Source organism: Coffea eugenioides, chromosome 5, assembly GCF_003713205.1.
Source record: "Coffea eugenioides isolate CCC68of chromosome 5, Ceug_1.0, whole genome shotgun sequence".
Lineage (NCBI taxonomy): Eukaryota > Viridiplantae > Streptophyta > Magnoliopsida > Gentianales > Rubiaceae > Coffea > Coffea eugenioides.
In genome coordinates, this window is record NC_040039.1 from 42012369 (window position 1) to 42035047 (window position 22679).

General features: G+C 33.9%; 2 protein-coding genes across 2 annotated transcripts; one reads left to right on the forward strand and one right to left on the reverse strand.

The window, feature by feature from the left end:
• Positions 1–2798: 2798 nt before the first annotated feature.
• On the forward strand, positions 2799–5177 carry LOC113772485 (indole-3-acetic acid-amido synthetase GH3.6-like). The gene is made up of 3 exons (XM_027317088.1): positions 2799–3124; positions 3424–4331; positions 4591–5177. The coding sequence occupies exons 1-3, from the start codon at positions 2799–2801 to the stop codon at positions 5175–5177; spliced, it is 1821 nt and encodes a 606-aa protein (XP_027172889.1).
• A 2973-nt stretch (positions 5178–8150) lies between these two features.
• LOC113770008 (putative F-box/FBD/LRR-repeat protein At4g03220) lies at positions 8151–10709 on the reverse strand. The gene is made up of 3 exons (XM_027314353.1): positions 9648–10709; positions 8559–8744; positions 8151–8453 (listed from the first exon to the last, which is right to left on the reverse strand). The coding sequence occupies exons 1-3, from the start codon at positions 10707–10709 to the stop codon at positions 8151–8153; spliced, it is 1551 nt and encodes a 516-aa protein (XP_027170154.1).
• Between the last annotated feature and the right edge of the window lie 11970 nt (positions 10710–22679).

Here is a 22679-nt window from a genome sequence, read left to right on the forward strand (position 1 = left end):
TTATCAATGTACCCTATTCATAGGATGTCTATGCTAGGAGTAAGTCAAAAGTAGAAAAATTTTGGTTTTCTTTGATATATACAACAATGAACCCATAATAGTGAGAGCAATATGAATAAATTATAGTTCAAATTAACTCAAGTGTAACTCAATATCACTACAAAATTAACCCCTATAAAGTAGGAGAAAAAAAATTCATGTTTAGTGAGACTTGAATTCAGGATTTCCAAAATTCAGAGATCTCAACTTTGATCACTAGACCGAGACCTCGTTGACTTCATACACATTCTTTAGCCATGCAAAAATCAAAATTTACAAATCTTATGATTCGCATAATGCTCCACTTTATTTTGCCTTTTTTTTTTGGCATCTTTTTAAAACTATCAGGATGTAAAGCCTATTATCACTTGATGATTCTATGCAAAAAGCTTGTGCCAAAATCATCAATACTAAAATGTTATAGTAATTGACCAATTAAGAATACACATAGAAGTCTAAGCAGGTGGATTAGCTGTTATCCTTTAACAGTTTCTGTTTAATGCTGATGCCCATTCCAGTTTTTTATCCTGTACTATCCACGTCTCTTGCTTTTTGTGTACAGCATGGGTGGACACGTGTCTAAATCCATCTGCTTCATCAGTCCCCAATTTTTCCCTATATTCCCATTTCCAACCAAAGACCTTTCTTATCTCTCAAATTAAGTTAGGAAGATCTTCTTTAGAAGTTTTCTATTCAAAAGAAAAATGTGCTATTCCACCATGTTACTCTTTTTTTTTTTTAATCCTTTCACCCTCCCCACCCCCAATTACTAAAATTCAAAATTTGAACTTGATAACGAGAAAGATTCTAATGGCCCTCTCTGCCAACCCCGATAATTGTCTATCATGTTACTTGATTGAATGATAGTTTGCAAAATGATTTTTGTTTCCCTAATAGTTGCGTGAGGCACTCATTAATATATCTAAATTATACTTAACTCAATATACGAATGTACGCACTATATTTGTTGCGCTCTCGCATTTCGATATTTTTTCTAGATTAATATTACTTTTACTAAAAAAAAATTAACACCTGAGACCCTTCCTAATAACGGTTCCAGTTAGCCAAACCCTTAATGAAATACTGAGATAAAAATCTTTTCACACGGGATTGCGCGAAGGAAATTTAATATAGCGAATTTCATTATTCAATGTGAAAAAAATCTTTGAAGATATTGTTAAGAGTGTGTGTCGGCAGGACGGAGAAATTTACCGTGAAACTGAAGCTACCTGTCACTCAAAGGAAGCGCCGGGTGGGTTTGCCGGTCCTTGAAGCAGCACCCGCACTACATGCACCCATGTACCCAGTATTCTTTACCGCAAATTTATCGTCAAATGCTGCTCTAAAATAACCTTTTTCCTTCCGGTTTTCCACTGTTCATTTTGTCCTCATGTGGCCAAGTTTCTTCCCACTTGTTTCCTGGTTTTACTTCAAAACCAAAAAGTAGCGATGTTCTTGAAGTGACAAATTGAAATGTCAACGGTTTTATATTGAAAGCAATAATGTGTCACATTTTCTATTATAGCGAAGGAGGATTTTCTTGATCCTAGAGTACTCTAGAGCATGGTAAATTGGTAATGGGCTTGGCAATGGATTTTAGCACAATCAACCAGATTTTTTTTTAATACAGGATCAGGAAACTAGTTTATTAAATCATTAAATCATCTGCATATATGGCATCCATTAATACAAAAGAAGGCAAATCAGCCAGAATTTTTTTTTAGAATCAAAACTTCAGAAAAAAAGGAGTTAGCTTTGGTATTCTTGATTTCTTGATCTTTAATACAGCCATTAGACTCAACACACAATTTTTTTTCCTTTTAAATTAGTTGAGCTAATAATTAGGATAATTTTCAATAACATGCATTATATGTTTTTCTTGTGAGACAAACTTAAATAGTCATTGTTCTGACCTTGAACAACTAAAGTGCCTGTCTTGATCAAATATTTAAATAAGGATTTTTGTAACAGATGATTAATAGACACTCGTTAATTCATCTAGATTATATCTAACTCATCATGTAAATATATATAATTACAATTATTACAATCGTGTATATAGAATGAGTGGTGTTTTTATAGAACTACAGATGTAAACACGACTACACGTGTAAACTGCACCACTCATCTATACTCATCTATATTACAATCGTGTATACTCATCTATATTACAATCGTGTGTACACCACTCATTCTTATAGAATGAGTTTTTAGATTAGCTGTTTGGATTAACTGATTTTGGGTTAGCTGTTTGGATTAGCTGTTCTTAAAATACACCACTCGTGGCTGAAGCACTAACTGGAGATACGAAGATCTATCTATAGTTCTTATAGAATGAGTGGTGCAGTTTTGTTAATCAGATGCCCATCCCAAACCGTTTAAACAAATATCTTCCCAAGTCCTTATTTGATTCGAAGAAGAATTTAGGGCTTTATCATCGTACAATTTAACTGGTCAAGTCTTGTAGAATGCCTAATGCCTATGATAGACACTGATTTATGGACCATATAATACACTTCAACTGGTCAATCTTTGTAACCATTACTATTTGAATTGACCGTTTATATATTGATTATGTATCATCATCAACGCTGTGTGATAACTCATCTGAATTTTATACACAGACAAAATATACATCATAACTATTACTATTTCCTTTATATATATCACTTGGTTCTTGGATTCATTCCTCCTCAAAGATATCATACACATCCACATCCCCCAAAGCTTGACTTTCTTTTCCTTGTTGTATTCAAGCCATGCCAGAGGCACCTAAGATATCATCAACTAACCATCAGGAGAGTTGTCTTGATGATAAGAATCAACAGGTTCTTCAATTCATCGAAGATGTTACTAGCAATGCAAAAGAAGTTCAAAGAAGAGTTCTTAATGAAATTCTTTCGCGTAATGCTGGAGTTGAGTATCTGCAAAGGCATGGCTTCAATGGACAGATTGACTATGAAACATTCAAGAGCACCTTCCCAGTTGTCACGTATGATGATCTTAAACCAGATGTTGATCGTATAGCCAATGGTGATACTTCCCCCATACTTTGTTCTCAGCCCATCTCAGAGTGCCTAACAAGGTTAGTCCATCTTCAGTTGCTATACAAAAGTAAACTTTAATTCATCACAGACCGGATAAGTACAAGGCTCTTCTTACCATTATTATACCTGTAAATAGTCGATTTAATCTGATTTTATAATATCTTGCCAATACAATTATCTTGCCAATACTAAAATTGATCGTTATGTTTGTTTTCTTTTCGAGTTCATGGACAGATGTCCTACAGTAACGAAACAGGAGCAACTTTCTCATCTTCTCTTTGATTTTATCACAAACTTTTTTGTGTCTTTTTTTAACTTTATTTTGCTTGGCATGTAGCTCTGGCACGTCCGGGGGAGAAAGAAAATTGATGCCAACAATTGAAGAAGAGCTAGGAAGGAGGTCATTGCTGTACAGCCTTCTGATGCCTGTGATGAACCAGTTTGTTCTTGATTTGGATAAGGGCAAGGGGATGTACTTCTTGTTTGTCAAATCAGAAGCTAAGACACCAGGTGGTCTTCTGGCACGTCCAGTTTTAACTAGTTACTACAAAAGTTCACACTTTAGGGACAGACCTTATGATCCTTACGCCAGTTACACTAGCCCAAATGAAGCAATTCTTTGCTCAGATTCTTATCAAAGCATGTACTCTCAAATGCTTTGTGGGCTGTGTCAAAAGGATGAAGTTCTTCGTGTTGGAGCTGTCTTCGCTTCTGGTTTCATCAGGGCTATTCGATTTCTCCAAAATCACTGGCCTCTTCTTTGCAATGATATTCGTACTGGAACTCTAAACCCTGAAATAATTGATCCCTCAGTGAGAGAAGCTGTTGTGAAAATTCTTAAACCAAATCCACAACTGGCAGAAGTTTTAGAGATTGAATGTAGAAAGGAGTCATGGAAAGGCATCATTCCAAGAATATGGCCTAACACAAAATACATAGATGTTATTGTCACTGGTACCATGTCTCAGTATATTGATACACTCAATTTCTATGGCAACAATCTCCCATTGGTTTGTACCATGTATGCTTCTTCAGAGTGTTACTTTGGAGTCAACCTTAACCCTCTTTGCATGCCAAGTGAGGTTGTTTACACTATTATTCCTACCATGGCCTATTTTGAGTTCCTGCCTGTGACCTCAGAATATGAACCTGTGCCTCTCAACCCTAACAAGCACCATAAACTAGTTGATCTTGTTGATGTGCAGCTTGGACAGGACTATGAGCTTGTCATAACTACTTATGCAGGTGAGATTTATTAAATTAGCATACAATGTGAAGCCTTTTTATTTGCTATTTTTAGCTGGTTTTGATTTTTTTTTTAAATAAAAGTTACTATGTCAAGGTATAACCGTTCTGTCCAATTATAAAAAGCTAATTCTGACACCATTCCCTTGAAATCAATTTTATATTTCACAAAATACTCTCAAGAATGATTTGTACTGGGCGTCTTTGAAAAACTTAAAGCAAAGAAGACAGAGTTCTGATGTTCTCATGTGAATTTCAGGGCTCTATCGATATCATGTAGGGGACATTCTTCGAGTTGCTGGATTCAAGAACAAGGCACCTCAATTTACCTTCATATGCAGAAAGAATGTTGCTCTTAGCATTGATTCAGATAAAACAGACGAGGTCGAGCTCCATAATGCTGTCACAAAAGCTGCTAATAGCCATCTCTTGCAATTTGATGCATCTCTTATAGAGTACACAAGCTATGCAGACACATCCACTATTCCAGGACATTACGTTTTATATTGGGAAATAGGCTTCAACAGTGCGAAGTCAATTCCTGAATCAGTTTTTGAAGATTGTTGCCTGACAGTTGAGGAATCACTAAACAGTGTGTATCGTCAGGGACGAGTATCAGACAATTCCATTGGTCCATTGGAAATAAAGGTAGTAAAGAATGGAACTTTTGATAAAGTTATGGACTTTGCTATCAGCAATGGTGCATCAATTAATCAGTACAAGGCACCAAGATGTGTGAAATATGCCCCAATTGTTGAGATCTTGAACTCTGGAGCTGTTTCCAATTACTTCAGTCCAAAGTGTCCCAAGTGGTCTCCTGGTCACAAGCAATGGTGCACCAACTAAACAAGAAGAAAGGCTGCTGAAAACATGTAGGTAACTTTCTTGAAAGGGAGAAGAATCAGCAATGGCTTTTGCACTTTTGGCTATTAGTTAGGAAAAAGTTAGTATGAAATCCTATTACGTACTTTGTGAGGGGCAATTCCTAGTTGGTGTATTAAGAATTGTTCTTTCAGCATGTACAATACACTCTTAGTATCTAAGATCTTTGTTGTGTGCTGTTAGCTTTTTCCTCTCGGAGAAAGACTGCTGATGAGGAGTTATATTCCATTTCTTATCCATAATTATTATTACATCTTCAGGATTTTGAAATAGAAAGCTGCAACTCAATAACACCACCACATATGCCACTATTTCTCTACATCAAATCGAAATTTCTTAGATTTTGAACTTAAAACACCCTCTTAATTCTCTAACTAATCTCTATAAATGATTCTTTTGTAAGGTAAGAATAGTCCAAATTCGAAAAGAATTGAAACATGACTTTTATTTTGCTCTTTAGCAACGTAACAATGGGATTCCTGCAAGGACAACTAACTCACTCAAAACATGTGCTCCATTTATTGGAGAAACCACTAAATGGACTTCATATTAACTTTAGGGTAAATTACTTATAATCCCTCTATGATTTTATACAATGTCAGATGACCCCTCTAAGGTTTCAAAATAGTCATATAATCCTCCTATGATTTTGTTTACAGTGGAAAATGGGCTGAATGCCCGATCAATTATGGCATTTATACCAAACACGCTCTAAAAGCGCATGTAATAAAATTTTAATCTCCATATAATTTCCTTATGATTTGTATCAATATCTACTTTACCCCCTGTGATTTTTGCATTTATCCACGTAATTCTCCTATGCTTTTATACAAAGTAGTTAAGTCATTAATTGATTTAACATTTAAGTAAGTGTACTATCGGTATTTTAATGGATAAAATACCAAAAAAGCCTTGTAGTTTACCGAATGTTCAATTTAATTCTGTCTGGTTTGAAAACCTACATTATAACTTCCAGTAATTTCAACTAAATTGAAAATTAGATGGAAAGCATCAAATCTAACGGTTATATGTGAAATATCAATAATGCCCTTGCTATTTGTAAAATACTTTCCATTCAATTTTCAATTTAGTCGAAATCGCAAGGTGCTATAGTGTAATTTTTCAAATTAGAGGGAGTTAAATTGAACATTTGTCAAACCATAGAGAGTTCATTTATACGGGGCAAAATTAACATTTTGCGTACAATCGTTAGATTAGATACTTTCCGTTCAATCGTCAATTTAGTTGAAACTACAGGGAATTATAGTGTAGATTTTCAAATTAGAGAGAGTTAAATCAAACATTTGGCAAACCATATAAAGTTTTTGGTATTTTACCCTATTTTAATTAATGATGTTACACAGGCTATTTTCCATCAAAATTTCACTTTATACAAAATCATAGGGGGTTGAAGTGGATATTTTGAAACGTTAAGAAGGTCATATGGCAATAGACGAAACTATAAGGGGTTATATGTAATTTGCCCTTAACTTTATGTGCCAATTATTGGAAAATGGCAGCTGAAATGCTATCTCTAGAAATTGGTTTTATTTCTTGTGTCCATGACGCAAATGATTCATCATGAAACTCCATCCATATTCCCACTACACTTTGTGGAGACAAATCAGATGTAATACCAGCAATTCAATTATTTTAGTATGGTTTAGAATTAACTGCACATAATGAAAAGTCCTCTATACATTTGGAATGTGACTTTTTTGCACGTTTTTCTTGTTCTCATTTGCAAGATAACTGAGCCTTGTCTTTTTCTGCTGCTACGTTTGCTACTATTACCATGCATGAGCTGATCCCTGTCCATTCGACAATTTCCTTCTTTCTTGGCTCGTGTTTCCCAAAGGACTTGGGAAGGACAAAGTAGCACAATCGAACATTTTCCTGCCACAGTGTCGGTGGTTGCTGGTTTAGCAGTTCCTTGTGTGTGCATTAGAGGATTATGATCGATAAGATTTGCCTTATATGGTAGAAATGCCATGTTATACTCTTGATCTCAGAAACTTTGAGCTGGATAGTTCCATTTCTGGCTGTCGGCATAAAAGCAATTTTGGATAAAACAAGAAGATAGTCATGATGTTTTAAGCATTTTGGGATTTTAAACCATGTAGGCGTAAGCCAATGCTGGATATAAGGTGGGGGTCCTTATTAAATATAGAAATGTGGGTATGAGATAATCAAAAAGATTTCATACAGACCAAAATATAGGTACACGATTGGTACTGTTTAGAGTCTTTTGTGAGAGTACAAAATCGTGCTAATTAATTACATCTTAGTCTAGAACCATGTGATACCAATCCATCGTAAGTATGTTACAGTAATTACATCTTAGTAAAGGGTAATGTTTGTTTGAAATGAGGAGAAAGAAAAGGCAAAAAGCAAATGAGCTTCTTTCTTTGTAGTTTCTGACTTCTTTGGTGGAGGTACAAAGTAAACATATATACTTAGTTGGCAGGCTGGAAAGTCCAGCAGTAACTTCAAAAGGTTGCGATTTAATTACACCTAGAAATTGGATTGCAGATCCAAACATTCCTCGGTAAATATGTTATAGGCAAGCCAGAAACCACAATTTCCAGTTATCAAAATGTGAAATATCATGAGATGACCTTACAAATACAGTTTTCCAAGGAAATTAACCTCACAAATGCTGATTATTTTTAAAGCATTATAGATTCCAATTGTCCCATTTTTTGTGTACATATATGCTGGAGAGATTTAAGACTTGACATGTAACTAGCAACTTTTCTAAGACATTTTGGGCTAGAAATTCAGATTGTCACAAGTTGATAGGCTATTGCATAACTTTTGGTCTTATCAAGTAACATCATCTGCGATCCAATAACACCAAATATTAAGACAAACTAAGACAACTCATTCCTCTAATTGATCAGCTCCAAACATGATCTAGACTTGTGCAAAGATAGCCTACTGAAACCAAATCTTGGCATTGGAAGAAGCACGAGAAAATCCCATTATCTGTGACTTTATTTTCTCCCGCTCAAGTGAATTTCCGGGCTTCGAGAGACTTGAGCTGAGAAACATTTCTTGCAAAACCTTTCCATGCTTGAGCAAAAACTTCACGAGGCTAATATCATTCTCACATTCTGAAAATCCATGGATCTTTACCACCTTTAAGTGATGAAGGAAGGAGTTCATAGCTTGGCTTTGTGATTCCCAGAATCTTTCTTCCCCTGAGCTAGATGATTCCCAGAGGTCCCTATTCCATTTCTAGAAATACAGCAACAAGAATAAGGTCTTGAAACTATTTATATATTATAGAAAAGAAACTGGAGCAAACCGAAATCGGGTGAAAATGCCAGAATCAGTACTTACTCTCCTTTCAGCATTTTGAACCTCGTCAATTTTCATGATGAGCGTATGAACTTTGGGCGAATTGCGGAACAAACCAGCTAATCCTGGAAGATTATGTGTATTGAAACCGGTCTGCAGCTCCATGGATATGAGTCTACTAAAAGGATATTGGAAAACTCCACCAAAATGATAGTTTTTCGACAAAATCTGCAACCAAAAGATAGAAGAATCTTTGTTAGAAAAAATTTTTGAGAAAAAGGAGCAATATTAATACTGAAGATTTGGGAATATGTAGCACGGTCCAATTTGCTTTTTCTTGATTTCAACGAATGACCAAATATTATGGTTGTTCATATACTTGCACTTGCCTCTTTCCTCTACAAAACAGATGCACACTTGCACGGGATATCAACCAGACTGCTACGGAAATTTTAAACTCTAAGACATCTCCACTATAAAAATTCAAAATCATTTACTCATAGAAAAGAATCATTCATATATAGTATGTTTTTTGGTGTTTTAGATGTATGGATATAATGGCCAACTATTTCAAGGCTAAATCATTCTTTGAAAGTTTAGAAATGCATTGCAACTATTTAAGTCCTCGCAAATATACTGAATCATGGACTTTGCTCATACAGAATAAATTCATTAGGGGTCCAAGCAATTGTCCCTTAACAGTAACAGAAAACTGATGTACTCATCAAAGCCACATGGCTTGGGGAAATCAAACAATGGTTGTCATTTGTCAAATGTTGCCTTGACAAAAGAAATGTTTGAGACAATTGATGATTTGATGTTACAACCATATTTGAGATTCAAAAATAGAAATATATTCAAGCACAGTTGAGATGTAGCAATGCACTTTATAACCTTGACAGATGGACGCCCTTCTCTTCTCGACAGTTCTATTTCTCATCTCGTAATTAAAAAAAAATTTTTTTTTTCTCATCTCGACACTAAGAAAATTTTGGGAGATATATTGCCATATTTATCTGCATCATCAGCCTGATCTTGACTAGTGAGATGCCTATGCCATGCAAGATATAATAAATATGGTAAAGAACAGGAATGTCTCATGACAAAAGTGAAAAGTGAATAGCAAAATACCTCAATACATGGGCTTTCAAGTGTAAGAGACTGTGAATGAGAAAGTCCAGACAGAAAATTGGATACACTCCGAAGCTTTGCTGCACTCATGTCCTCGTGAAGCACAAAAAAACCCACAAACGCCTCATGCAAAGAAATCAAGTTCTCCACAGAACAGTTTGCGGGGATAGAATTATGCGACCAAAAGATCATTTTAATTCTTGGACCATCAATCTTCAACAAACTACTACTACTATAAGCATCAAAGCAACCTACAATCCGTAAATTCTCAAGTTTTGGGCTACAGATCTCCAAATCTTCTAACTGAAAACAATTCTCTAAGGTTAAATCTTCAAGGCCTCGACAACTAACACTAAGATGCTTCAATCCAATAAATATTTCTAAACTCAATTTCTTAAGCATAGGGAAAGATGAACCTGAAAACAAATTAAGAAGGGAAGGCTGATCATACAAAATCACACGTGAAAGTGACAACGACAACAGTGATCCAAATCCACCCTTAAGAATGGTAACGGGAGGCAATCGAAAACCAGGATATTGAGATTTCAACCGAAAAATCCTCAGTGACTGACTGAGTACAACACTGCGTGGGAAATTGAAGAAGTCATTTGTTGTAACCTCAATATCAAGTTCTTGAACATTAAACCTTATGGCTCTTCTGATTAGGCCATTCAGGCTAGAAAAGCTCAAACAAGCACGAAATCGGAGGACCCTTAAGTCAGAATACTTATTATGATCACGAAGAGCTAAAACCTGACTGATGAATTCAGCACCTTTGGCCAGCAAAGAATGCAATTTTTTAGAATCAGTAGCATTTTTAACGGGAGCATCAGCAACTGCACCAACGCTAGTGAAGTCGAGATCAGGGAAAGTGTACCATATTTGCCTCCATCGCTTGGAAAGAATGCTGGCTTGAGCAATTGATCTGATGGGTAGAAGGAAAAGAATATGATGAAGAACAGCATCAGGGAGATCACTGATCCGGTCTTCGTGACCTTGAGGGGTTTTTTCAGATATGGCATTTAGTAAAAGTTTCTTTCTCTTAGCAGATCTTGTTTCCATTGATGTTGTTTTCCAGAGTTATTTTTGGATAATGTTTGGTGAAAATGTTTTGAAGAAGGAGTTGTTAGGGTTTGAAACTTTCAAGAAGTGGACTCAACTGCATACGAGAAGAGCGCTATTGTTTTTTGAATAAGTTTGTTTGAATTCAAATTAGAAAATATACACTCGAAAGAAAATCTCCATTTGTTTCTTGGCTTGTGAAAAAAGAGAGGAGGTCATGTTTCACATTTCCCCTAAAGAATGTCTTGTTCTATTTGCTCCCTCAACTATTTGTTATTTCCAAATCTTTCATTTCTAATTGAGTGAATGGACAGTAACTCAGTAAGAGAGCTAATACGTTGTGAAACTAATTGTAAGCTCTAGAGGGTTTCTTAAAATTATGTCAGATAAGTTATCAATTGTGACCCTCCTAGGTTAGTGTCCTAAGAATGGCCCTAGATGTAACCTTCATGAGATTTAACGAGGTAAGTGAGAAGTTCCGAATTCGTACCCTCTCATTCACACTAAAAAAGAAAAAAAAAAGAGGTAGGGGGGGAAGAGCATTGAAATATGTTATTTATTCATTATTTTGCTAAAAAAGAAAAAAATGATGAAAGAATAGAGCACGTGTGTATTATAGGCATATTTGTTTTCTTGAAGTTTCTAATATTTTATAGTTATAATTTCTTACTTGAGGAAAGCAAGATATGATTTTTGATTGAATATTAGAGGACATTAAACAATAAATTTTGACTAACGGAGTAACCATTCATTCTTTTGTAACAGTTCCCGTATCATATTGTTAAGCATATCAAACAAGATTCACTTTATAATTTAAAGCTTTAAAAAGATTTTGTATTTTGAACAGTTCTAAAGACGATAGTAAGTGCATATTCCCTTGATTAGCTTTTTTGTAACTGAAGTTATCAAAACAGTCCTCAGGAAATGGATATAATTGGGTTATCTTGTAACGATAAACAAAGTGAAAATATTACTGTACCACTTCTAAGTGTGTGGCTTGTAGAAATTTATTTTTTTAACTTTTTCTTTTTCACCTTCCCTCTCATTCTCATATCCTTCTCATCCTTAACCGCTAAGGGTATTTTTTTTTTTCGACGTAAGGGTGTCCTGGTCTTGTGGACTAGACTAATCCCTTGTGACTGACAGAGCCCTATCCCAGGATGCTAGCACGTTACCAATGAGGGTTGAACTGAGGATTTGCCGCTAAAGAGCATACGACAGAACCAAACGAGCTGCTCGTTGGGGGCCGCTAAGGGTCTATTTGATAACAAAAAAAATACTGAAATTGAATTTTTTTTCAGATATTCAGATATTTTAAGTGTTTGATAAATGAAAATCTATATGCTGAACTTATGTGTATTTTTTTCAACATAAGAATCCTAACTGAATGCTTAGTTCTAATAAGAATCAATAGAATTACTTCAACTATCTTATCTTATCTACCAAATCTACCATTGTTTATTAATTATGTTTAAAATTCTTATCTAATTCAACAACCTGATATTCTCTATCTTACGATTTTCTGTTTCTCTTTTTCTCCCTTTTTAATGACTTTCACATCTTCTCCATACTCCTCATATAATATATTTCATCTTTTATATCAATTTGATTTAAAAATAAATACTGTTATTTTCATACCTAACAATTTTAAGCTAATTAAATCATAAGTTCTATTTCTTTTTTGAATGAAAAGATATAAGGGCAAAATTATCAAATTAAACTTATTAAGCATTCAATTATAAATATTTATCAAACAGTATAAATAGGTTTAGCATTAAAATTCAGACATTCATATATTTCTTTTCAGAGCTTAAATTTCAACAAATTAATTATTTCGGTATTCAGATTTCAGAATTCAGACTTTAAAATTCAGATTTAGTTTTATCAAACGGAACCTGAGTCTAGAATTTGAACTTTGAATTTAATAGTGGGAAGAATTTTAAGAGGGCTTCTCTGATCATTGGGTCGAGCCTAGTGATTTTATAGAGGTTAATTTTCCATGAGCTTTCAAAAAAAAAAAATCAATATCATGAGTTGTACTAAGTTTTAACTCTCTTTGCTTATATGGCTTTCATCAAATCTATCTCCAATGCTAATCCAAAGACCAAAAGCCACTATGACACCCTTGTCGGCCGTTTCTCATTGTAAAAAACAAATTTGAAATTATGAATGCTTTTTGTGGTGGTGGTAGTATTGCAACAGCTAATATTTTACTTCCAGAATAATATTGTTTCAAATCAATAAATTTTCTCTTATCAATGTGAATACAATCTCTGATAATTGGAAAATATATTTGTCATCACAAAAAATTTTCGATAACATAAAAATACTTTGCCTTTTTTTTGGAAAGTGATAAATGCGCTCCACATTACCACAAAAGTACTCTCGCGGTCCACTGTCTCATGCTTTTTCTTTTTTTTTTTGAGACAAAAAATGCTCGGGGCATCATTATAATTCGGGTTATTATCACTTTACCCCCTTAAACTATATCACTACTATCAATTTACCCCTTAACGTTATCTTTTAATCACTTTACCCCCATAAGTAATTCAACTCAACATGTTAAGAAATTTTAGACAAAAATACACTTTTATTTTATAGCATTATTACATTGTTATTATCAATTTATTCGTTTAGATTATAGTGATACAATCACTTTAGTTCCTAATATTATTTTCTAGGCATTTTACCTCATCGTTAATCTAACTAGTATGGTAAATTTTTTTTTAAATATATTTACCCTTTTTATATATAATTAAAAATAAAAAGTTTGGAATGGTTATTCTTCTTTTTTTCACTTTAAGAGATTGAAAAACATAAAAATAAAAGAATTTCTCAAATTTCTCAAATTTCTTTTTTCACACTTATTAATACTAGGAAAAGAAAAAGGGATAGAAAAGAAGAAGAAAGAAAATTAGATTTTGCAAAGAAAGAAAATGAAGAAAAGTCTAACATTATCGTATTACATTAAGGTTATCGGGATTAGGATTGGAATTTGGTAATAAACAGAAAAGTGAAATAATTTTAAAATAATAAAAGTATTTAATTCTTTCTTATTTGTAATTTTTAAAAAAAGAATTGAGCTCTCTCCATCTCCCCCTCCCCCTCTCCATCTTTCTATTCTTTTTTGATATTAATAAGATTGCCAAGAATAAAGAAATTAATACTTTGACTTTTTTCTTAATATTAAAAAGGAGAAGAGCCACTCTAAAATTTTTTATTATTTTTGTTATGCAAAGAGGAGGGTATTTTCTTCTAAAATTTTTTAACTTGCTAAGTTGGTTTAATGGTAGGATAAATTAGCTAAAAAATAACTCTAGGGGGTAAATTGATAATGAGACTATAGTTTATGGGGTAAAGTGATAATAATTTTAAGAGTTACACATGTCTTTTTACTTTAATTAACAAACTCCGTTAAGTTTGACCGTTAGTTTTGGGGGTAAAGTAACTAAAAGATAATGTTAAGGGGAAAATTGATAGTGACACCAAACATTAAGGGGGTAAAGTGATATTAACCCTTATAATTCGGCCTTTCAATCTCATCTAACAACTCATAATTCTCAACTAAAACGGCCCCTTTTCTCCAACCACTTCATTTGTGAGAAGCACCCAAGACTAAAGAAAGTGGAATTTTTTTTATAAAATGCAGAATGCAAATAATTTAATAAAGTTCTTAAAAAAATGCTAATAATAAAGTAGAACAAAAGGAAATCGCCATTAGCAGTTTAAGATTAGCAAAACAGAATCCAATTTTGCTCGTGAAATGTCACTATCTATTTGCAATCAATCCCTGTGTATTTTACCCATAGTTCCAGGATGCGGATAGAGGTGTCAAAATAGATGACTTGAACGGATTTGAATTGGTTAAAATAAATAATAGGTATAAGTGAGTTAACTCATTTATATCCATTTAATTAGATGAGTATAAATGGGTAAGTCAAAAAATGAATTAGATAACCCAGTTACCCATTTATAATCCATTTATTTTAATTTTTTGTAAACTCATTTAAATTCATTTTGCCAAACTAGGTTATTAATTTATACCACCCTTTGCATCCATCATTAGTTTTAAATATTTACTTATAATGTTCAATAAGCCTAATTATCAATTTTTTCCCCATCCATACTCTGTGTCGCAAAATTATACACTATTTAATAATTGAACAGTAAGAATATAAAAATTTGAACTAAGTACTATAAAAGTTAACATAAAAATTTAATCCAAAAATTTTGGACCCCTAGCATTTTTTCGTATGTAAATTTAAAATTTTATTTTGGAAAGGTAGGAAAAGAGATTAAAACTTATCATAAATTGGTAATGCTGAAAAATGAGCAAATTAACAAACTAAGATAAAATAAAATAATAAGATAAAATCAATAAATAATAATAATAATAATGAAACACAAGTAGTTAATATTATGACAAAATAAAAATCTGAAGAAAAAAAAAGGGTGAGGGAAGAGAGGAGATTTGGGGGAAGACAATTCTAATTGGGTTAATTGGGTTTGATGGGTTACCCAATAATACCCATTTATTAAATGGGTAATATTGGGTAACCCATTATACCCATATGCAAAAATTTAAAATATCCATACTCATCTATTTATGGACGGGTATGGGTAAATTTAATTAAATGGATTTGTTTGTCACCTATAGATGTGACCCAGGAGTTGTGCTTGAATGGATGAAGGTGATACTTTATTCTAGGGTCAAAACTTGGGTAGACCCGGTGTTTAAAAATCTGGACCATTTGGAGAGATGGTGTGATACAATTTGGATCATTGAGTTTTTGAAAATTGAATCTATCCAAATGTGAACTTTATTCCTGTGGAAAATAACAAATATTGGTGAATAGGATCTCGTGGTTGAAGGACCAGCACAAAATCAGTCAAGGAATTGGGAATGAGGAATGGGAAAGGAACATTTTTAGGATCTATGGTGGTGTTTTAGGAAACATATTTCCCAAAAAAATTTTAACGTTTGTTTAGATTGAAATTTTTTTTAAAAATTTCAATATTCTCCATAAGTATATTTTCTAATCACTTTTTTTATTTCACATACATCACACAATATATTTTTCTACAAAAATATCAGAAAATAGCAATCCAAACGGACTTTATAATTTCCATTTGTTTGATGGTCCTGTAATGGAGAATATGGTGGGCTACATATCATTTGAGGAAAGTCAGCAGCAGTGCCGTGTCTGTCCTTGGATGATCGAGCAAAGAAAACCAAAGGGTTACATTGTCGTTTCACACAAAAAATTGCAGATGTGGAGCGCCAGAACACAATTGTGGAGCACATTTATCATTTACCTTGTTTTTTTGGGTGGTTTTGGTACTCTTATTGGTGCTATACAATGCAAAATTTCCATATCAACATGTGTAATAAACGGAAAATTTTCTATCGATCATGAGTAGTTGATCTATGACTAACAAGAAAATTTTATTTGAACATACAAAGATTTCACTTGATTCTATTTATAAGTCGAGTGGAACCACTTAGTTTCACAGCCGAGTGTGACGCATTTTCATGACTTTATGGATGACGTGCGCGGAGTATACATATACAATTAAGTTCATCCTAATCAAGTTTTACATTTATAAACTCCTAAATACCCCACACGCGATTTATCGCAAGTATACGAATCGTGAGCGAGTATAGGGTATTAAGGGTCGATCCCACAAGGAAGATTGCAATTACCGGTACTACTAAAGCTTCTCTATTATTTAGACTATCAATGAATTATAACAAATTAAACCTACTGAAATTATACAAAATAACAAATGAAAGCTCCTTGGGTTGTGGTATCCCTAACTACTCATGCAAGTGCTATATTTGGATCATTGAATACTACATCTAGGCTAATTATGGTGTAATTTCCTTATGCATTTGAATCCTACTTTCGTAGTGAATCAATTATACTCATAACTAATCCCTACCTATTTTCATGGTTATGAAATTAGCTACAAGTTCATTTCTTCAATGAAATTACATGAAATGAATCACTAAAAACCACATAAGTGCACCTCTACTTTCGTGAGTGTACTCCCTATGTTTAGCACTTCTTGAACTAGTGTTAAATCTCAATTTTCATTGCAGAAACAACACCTTAGATAATCACAATTAATGGTACCAGATTAATCATGATTTCAAGAGCTAAAGTGCTAAATAACTTGCTCAAATCATAGCAGTCAAATAACCAAATAATAAACACTAACAATTATAGAAAGTTCAACCAAACCCAAGGTATAAACTTTAGAAACACATAATGAACACAAAATCCAGAACTTGTATATTAACTAAACTTGGAATCAAATACAAAAGATAAAGAGTTTGGAAGGAATACAACCCTTGTCACATGAGCTTTCTTCCTTGCCTTCTTCATCCTCCATCTTCATCCTAATCTAGATAATAAACAAGAATGGAAAAGCTACACTACTCTATACTAAGCTAAACTAACACTAGGGAGATGAAAGAGCTACATTTCTGCAGTTTCAAGCTCTCCCGTAGCTCACTCTCTATTTTTCTGCTATGAACTCCCCATTCCTATTTTTGCAATGCATTTGGCTATTTAATGATGAAAGGTGGTCAAGAAATGAGGATTACATCTCCCTTTTACAGCTGGGAATGTTTCTCACATGTCTAGCATCCAATGTGAGTTGGTGGAGGTGAAATTGAGTTTTACGCGTACAGAGCAGCCTTTTCTGACCAGTGATCCGAGCTGCTACAGTACCTCGGATCCGTATGGATCCGAGCTCGGTTCCACTAACCCAGAAACAACCGAGGGTTCGGATGAATAGTGGATCCGAGTGTGGATCACTTGCTCTGTTTTTGGCCCAACTTCAACCAATCTTTTCTTGATGTTAGAGGCTGAACCAGCTCATGTCTAAAACACGAAAGTTGTAGCCTTTTGAGTTATCTTTCTAATGCATCAAGAATCAACTCATTTGGATCTGTGTAGGCTGAGATATGACTGAAATACCCTTGCCTGCTCATTGCCCTGTTCCAGCTTCGACCAGTAGAAATTTGCTATTGTAATTCGGCATTTTGACCTGGAAAACCTTCAAACTGGATTTAGATGTCTTCACCAAAGTTGTAGATCTATCTCTTATCTTCAAATGGGTTCAAGAATCATCCCAATCCGATCATTGTAACTCAAGTTATAGCCGAAATACGAAAATGTGTCAAAACTGTCAAAATACACAAAATCCAAGTAAAAAGTGATAAAAACCTCATTTAATCACTTAAAAGCATTTTTCACCAATTATAGCCAAAATGATTCATATTCTTCCAATAATATAACCAAAGTGACTAAAAATAATATAAAATGTCATACAATTATTACGTAAATTAGTCACTTATCAAACTCCCCCACACTTAAATCATTGCTTGTCCTCAAGCAATTCACACATAATCAAATGCAATGATTCAAGAGGTGAAACAATATATGCACTTTGTCCAATTTAATTCCTCAAAACTTGGAAAATAATCATTATACAATTATTCAATTTACACTAAATACTTATAATATCAAGTAAAGGAAAGATAATTATACCCTAAATTCAACAAGTTAAACTTAATCTCTTACCCTAACTTAATTTTACAAATAAGCAAATCACATAGTCAATTTATAGCTTTCCTCCTCCTATAATCATCTTTTTCTCAAAATTCTATAACTAAGAGGGATTTATTCACACAAATTTTACTTAAATAGTGAGAATGCCTTTTTACGCGAAAATCGACACTTTTAGGTGAAGATCCCCGGTTACTCAACATTTCACTTATTCAAGTTGCTATGCATACTCTTAATTCAAGTACCTTTTTACGCGAATGTCGACATTTGTTGATGCCAACCCCCGGTTACTCGGTACATGAATCATTGGAGTAGAACAATTTTTATTTACTTTCTCTTTTTTTTTTCTTTTTCAGAAATAAAGGACAATAAATAGATAACCCCTCTTAGAAAATATATAAGAATAATCAAAGGAGGAATATAACCTTTATCGACTATATCAATCACTTACTTGCAAAATTAAGTAAAGAGAAGAAATCTCATTAAACATGTAAAATTATAGGCATAATTTTCCTCACTTTACCAAATATACTTTCTAAAATGTAAAAATTCTAATTGCATAATACTATTTCCAAGTTAAATGAGGACTAAACCTTCCAACATACATATAAAGTTTCAACAATTGGAAGAATATAAACATTTAAAGTTGGAACAAATTAGCCCTTTTTGAATGAAAATGCAAAAATTTGAAGAACTTTTGGGCCATAGTGACATATTGGACAAGATGTTAGACAAATTTTGACGGAGTTTTCCCATATAAATGGAAGAAAACTCCCTGCCAACAAACCCAATTTCAGGCAAATTATCCACATGGCAAATAATTCAAACACAATTCCAATATTTCTAAGCATTTAAATCCACAAAATATCATCACATAGCATTAGAATGCAAGTTCACATATTTCCTCCCCCACACTTAAACTTCACATTGTCCTCAATGTGAGAAAAGGAAAATAAAGAAAGAGTAAAAGAAAATACTCCCCTTATGACTTGCGCAATCCGAATCCATGTCCAAGTGATGAATTTTCAACTTTACTTGAAAGAATGGAGACTTCAATTAATGCACCTTGAAAAAAAAACAAAAATACAATTCTTAAGAATAAAAGCTTGCAACCAACAAGAAGAAAAGTGGAGTTGAAGGAGGAAAAAGAGGGAAGAATGAAGAAAAGTGGTCCGAGGCTTCGTTTGGAAAGGATCCGAGGTCGTTTTTGAAAGGATCCGAGGTCGGATCATGATAAGTGAGCTCGGATCAAGAAGCTCAAATTTTTTCTGATTGCAGAAGTGGATCCGAGGCCTCGGATCCATATGGATCCGAGCTCGGATCAAGAAGCTCGAAGTTTTTCTCTGATTGCAGAAGTGGATCCGAGGCCTTGGATCCATATGGATCCGAGGCCTTGGATCCATTGAATCTGCACTTATTGCAGAATTTTTGCAATTTTCAGTTTGACCTCAATTCTTCAAAATACACCCTAGATCATTTCTATGTCAAAATAAATCATTCACGCACATGTAAAATGATCTAAACATGCATTCTAAACCTCTTTAATGCATCAAAATTCACAATTACTGAATTTGAGGTATTGAGATCTTTGATCAAACTTCGCCTTTTTCACCTCATTTGGTCACTTTTGCATCTTTTTCCAAAACCTACAAATGAAAAATAACAAAATAACTCAAACTTATACTTTAAACATAAAATCACTCCAAAGTAACACCAACTTAAACAAGCATTGGGTTGCCTCCCAATAAGCGCTTCTTTAAAGTCAATAGCTTGACTATATCACCTCATTTTTCAAGGAGGCTTAGTTAACGAATAATCCACCATTTTAGGCCTTGGTGGATCATTGTAAGGTGACTTAATAGAAAAAGCCACATGAACTAATGATGTGAGAAATGGAAGTGACTTACCTATTCCAAGTGTTTCATAGATATTACCTTGAATATGCACCACTTGAGAACTTACCAAAGGAAATGTCATGAGAGTATCTTGAGCAGGAATACCTTTAGAACCTATACTTTCACTGCACTCCTCAAGAGGGGTGAAAAATGAGTCATTAAAACTCACCTCTTGAGGCTCAAAGTTAGTTCCAAAGATATTATCATGTGAAATGGATATTTGCTCATTAAAACACAATTGAAATTCATCATTTTCATCCAAATGCAATCCATTTTCACATACAACATTCCTACCATTCATGCTAGGATCATTTTGCAAATTATTAGAGGAAATAACTTCACACAATGCATTCAATTGCTCATGTATTCTACCAAAGTGAGAAGCTAATTCATCTATTCTTTCCTCAATCCTATCAAAACGGTCAGAAGTCACATTAGCTAATTTTTCTATAGCTAACTCCCAAGGTGGCTTAGAATCATTAGCTACCATTTCAATTGCCAACTCCCAAAATGGTTTTGATTCATATTGGACACTTTCAGATTGGTAATCACAAAAATAAGGAGACTCACTATAAGTACATTGATTATCCCAACCATAAATAGGAGAATTGCTCCAATTAGCACTATATTGATCAAAACAAGAATTGTAATGCTCTAATTCATAATAATAATCCACATTTTGTGCTTGCGTACATGTATTAGTAGCATGATAACCTCCACACAAGTCACAAATCACATGATAAGAATTAAAAGCATTAGCATTCCTCCCTTGCTCAATTTCATGCATCATGGTGTCCATTTGAACTTGTAACTTAATTACATCAAATTTTGCCTTTAAGCACCTTAAACCATCTTCAAAAGACATACATTCAGTAAATTCTTGGTTACCTCTATTGAAGGAGCTTTGCACTTGGTAACCATCCATTGCCAATCTTCCACTTCTCAAGCATTGTCCTCCAAATTGACCTACCCTTCTCATTACCTAAAATTGCTTTTAAACAACCTCAAAAGCAAAATTAGTAAGAAAAATAGGTAATGAAACATACACACATAAAATACAAAAATAACAGAAAATAACATTCACATTATAACTAATATTATGTCTAAACTAATAAAGTTGCTCTTCACACCGATATTGCCAAATCTTCCCCGGCAACGGCGCCAAAAACTTGACGTGCGCGGAGTATACATATACAATTAAGCTCATCCTAATCAAGTTTTACATTTATAAACTCCTAAATACCCCACACGCGATTTATCGCAAGTATACGAATCGTGAGCGAGTATAGGGTATTAAGGGTCGATCCCACAAGGAACATTGCAATTACCGGTACTACTAAAGCTTCTCTATTATTTAGACTATCAATGAATTATAACAAATTAAACCTACTGAAATTATACAAAATAACAAATGAAAGCTCCTTGGGTTGTGGTATCCCTAACTACTCATGCAAGTGCTATATTTGGATCATTGAATACTACATCTAGGCTAATTATGGTGTAATTTCCTTATGCATTTGAATCCTACTTTCGTAGTGAATCAATTATACTCATAACTAATCCCTACCTATTTTCATGGTTATGAAATTAGCTACAAGTTCATTTCTTCAATGAAATTACATGAAATGAATCACTAAAAACCACATAAGTGCACCTCTACTTTCGTGAGTGTACTCCCTATGTTTAGCACTTCTTGAACTAGTGTTAAATCTCAATTTTCATTGCAGAAACAACACCTTAGATAATCACAATTAATGGTACCAGATTAATCATGATTTCAAGAGCTAAAGTGCTAAATAACTTGCTCAAATCATAGCAGTCAAATAACCAAATAATAAACACTAACAATTATAGAAAGTTCAACTTAAACTTTAGAAACACATAATGAACACAAAATCCAGAACTTGTATATTAACTAAACTTGGAATCAAATACAAAAGATAAAGAGTTTGGAAGGAATACAACCCTTGTCACATGAGCTTTCTTCCTTGCCTTCTTCATCCTCCATCTTCATCCTAATCTAGATAATAAACAAGAATGGAAAAGCTACACTACTCTATACTAAGCTAAACTAACACTAGGGAGATGAAAGAGCTACATTTCTGCAGTTTCAAGCTCTCCCGTAGCTCTCTCTCTATTTTTCTGCTATGAACTCCCCATTCCCTATTTTTGCAATGCATTTGGCTATTTAATGATGAAAGGTGGTCAAGAAATGAGGATTACATCTCCCTTTTACAGCTGGGAATGTTTCTCACATGTCTAGCATCCAATGTGAGTTGGTGGAGGTGAAATTGAGTTTTACGCGTACAGAGCAGCCTTTTCTGACCAGTGATCCGAGCTGCTACAGTACCTCGGATCCACTAACCCAGAAACAACCGAGGGTTCGGATGAATAGTGGATCCGAGTGTGGATCACTTGCTCTGTTTTTGGCCCAACTTCAACCAATCTTTTCTTGATGTTAGAGGCTGAACCAGCTCATGTCTAAAACACGAAAGTTG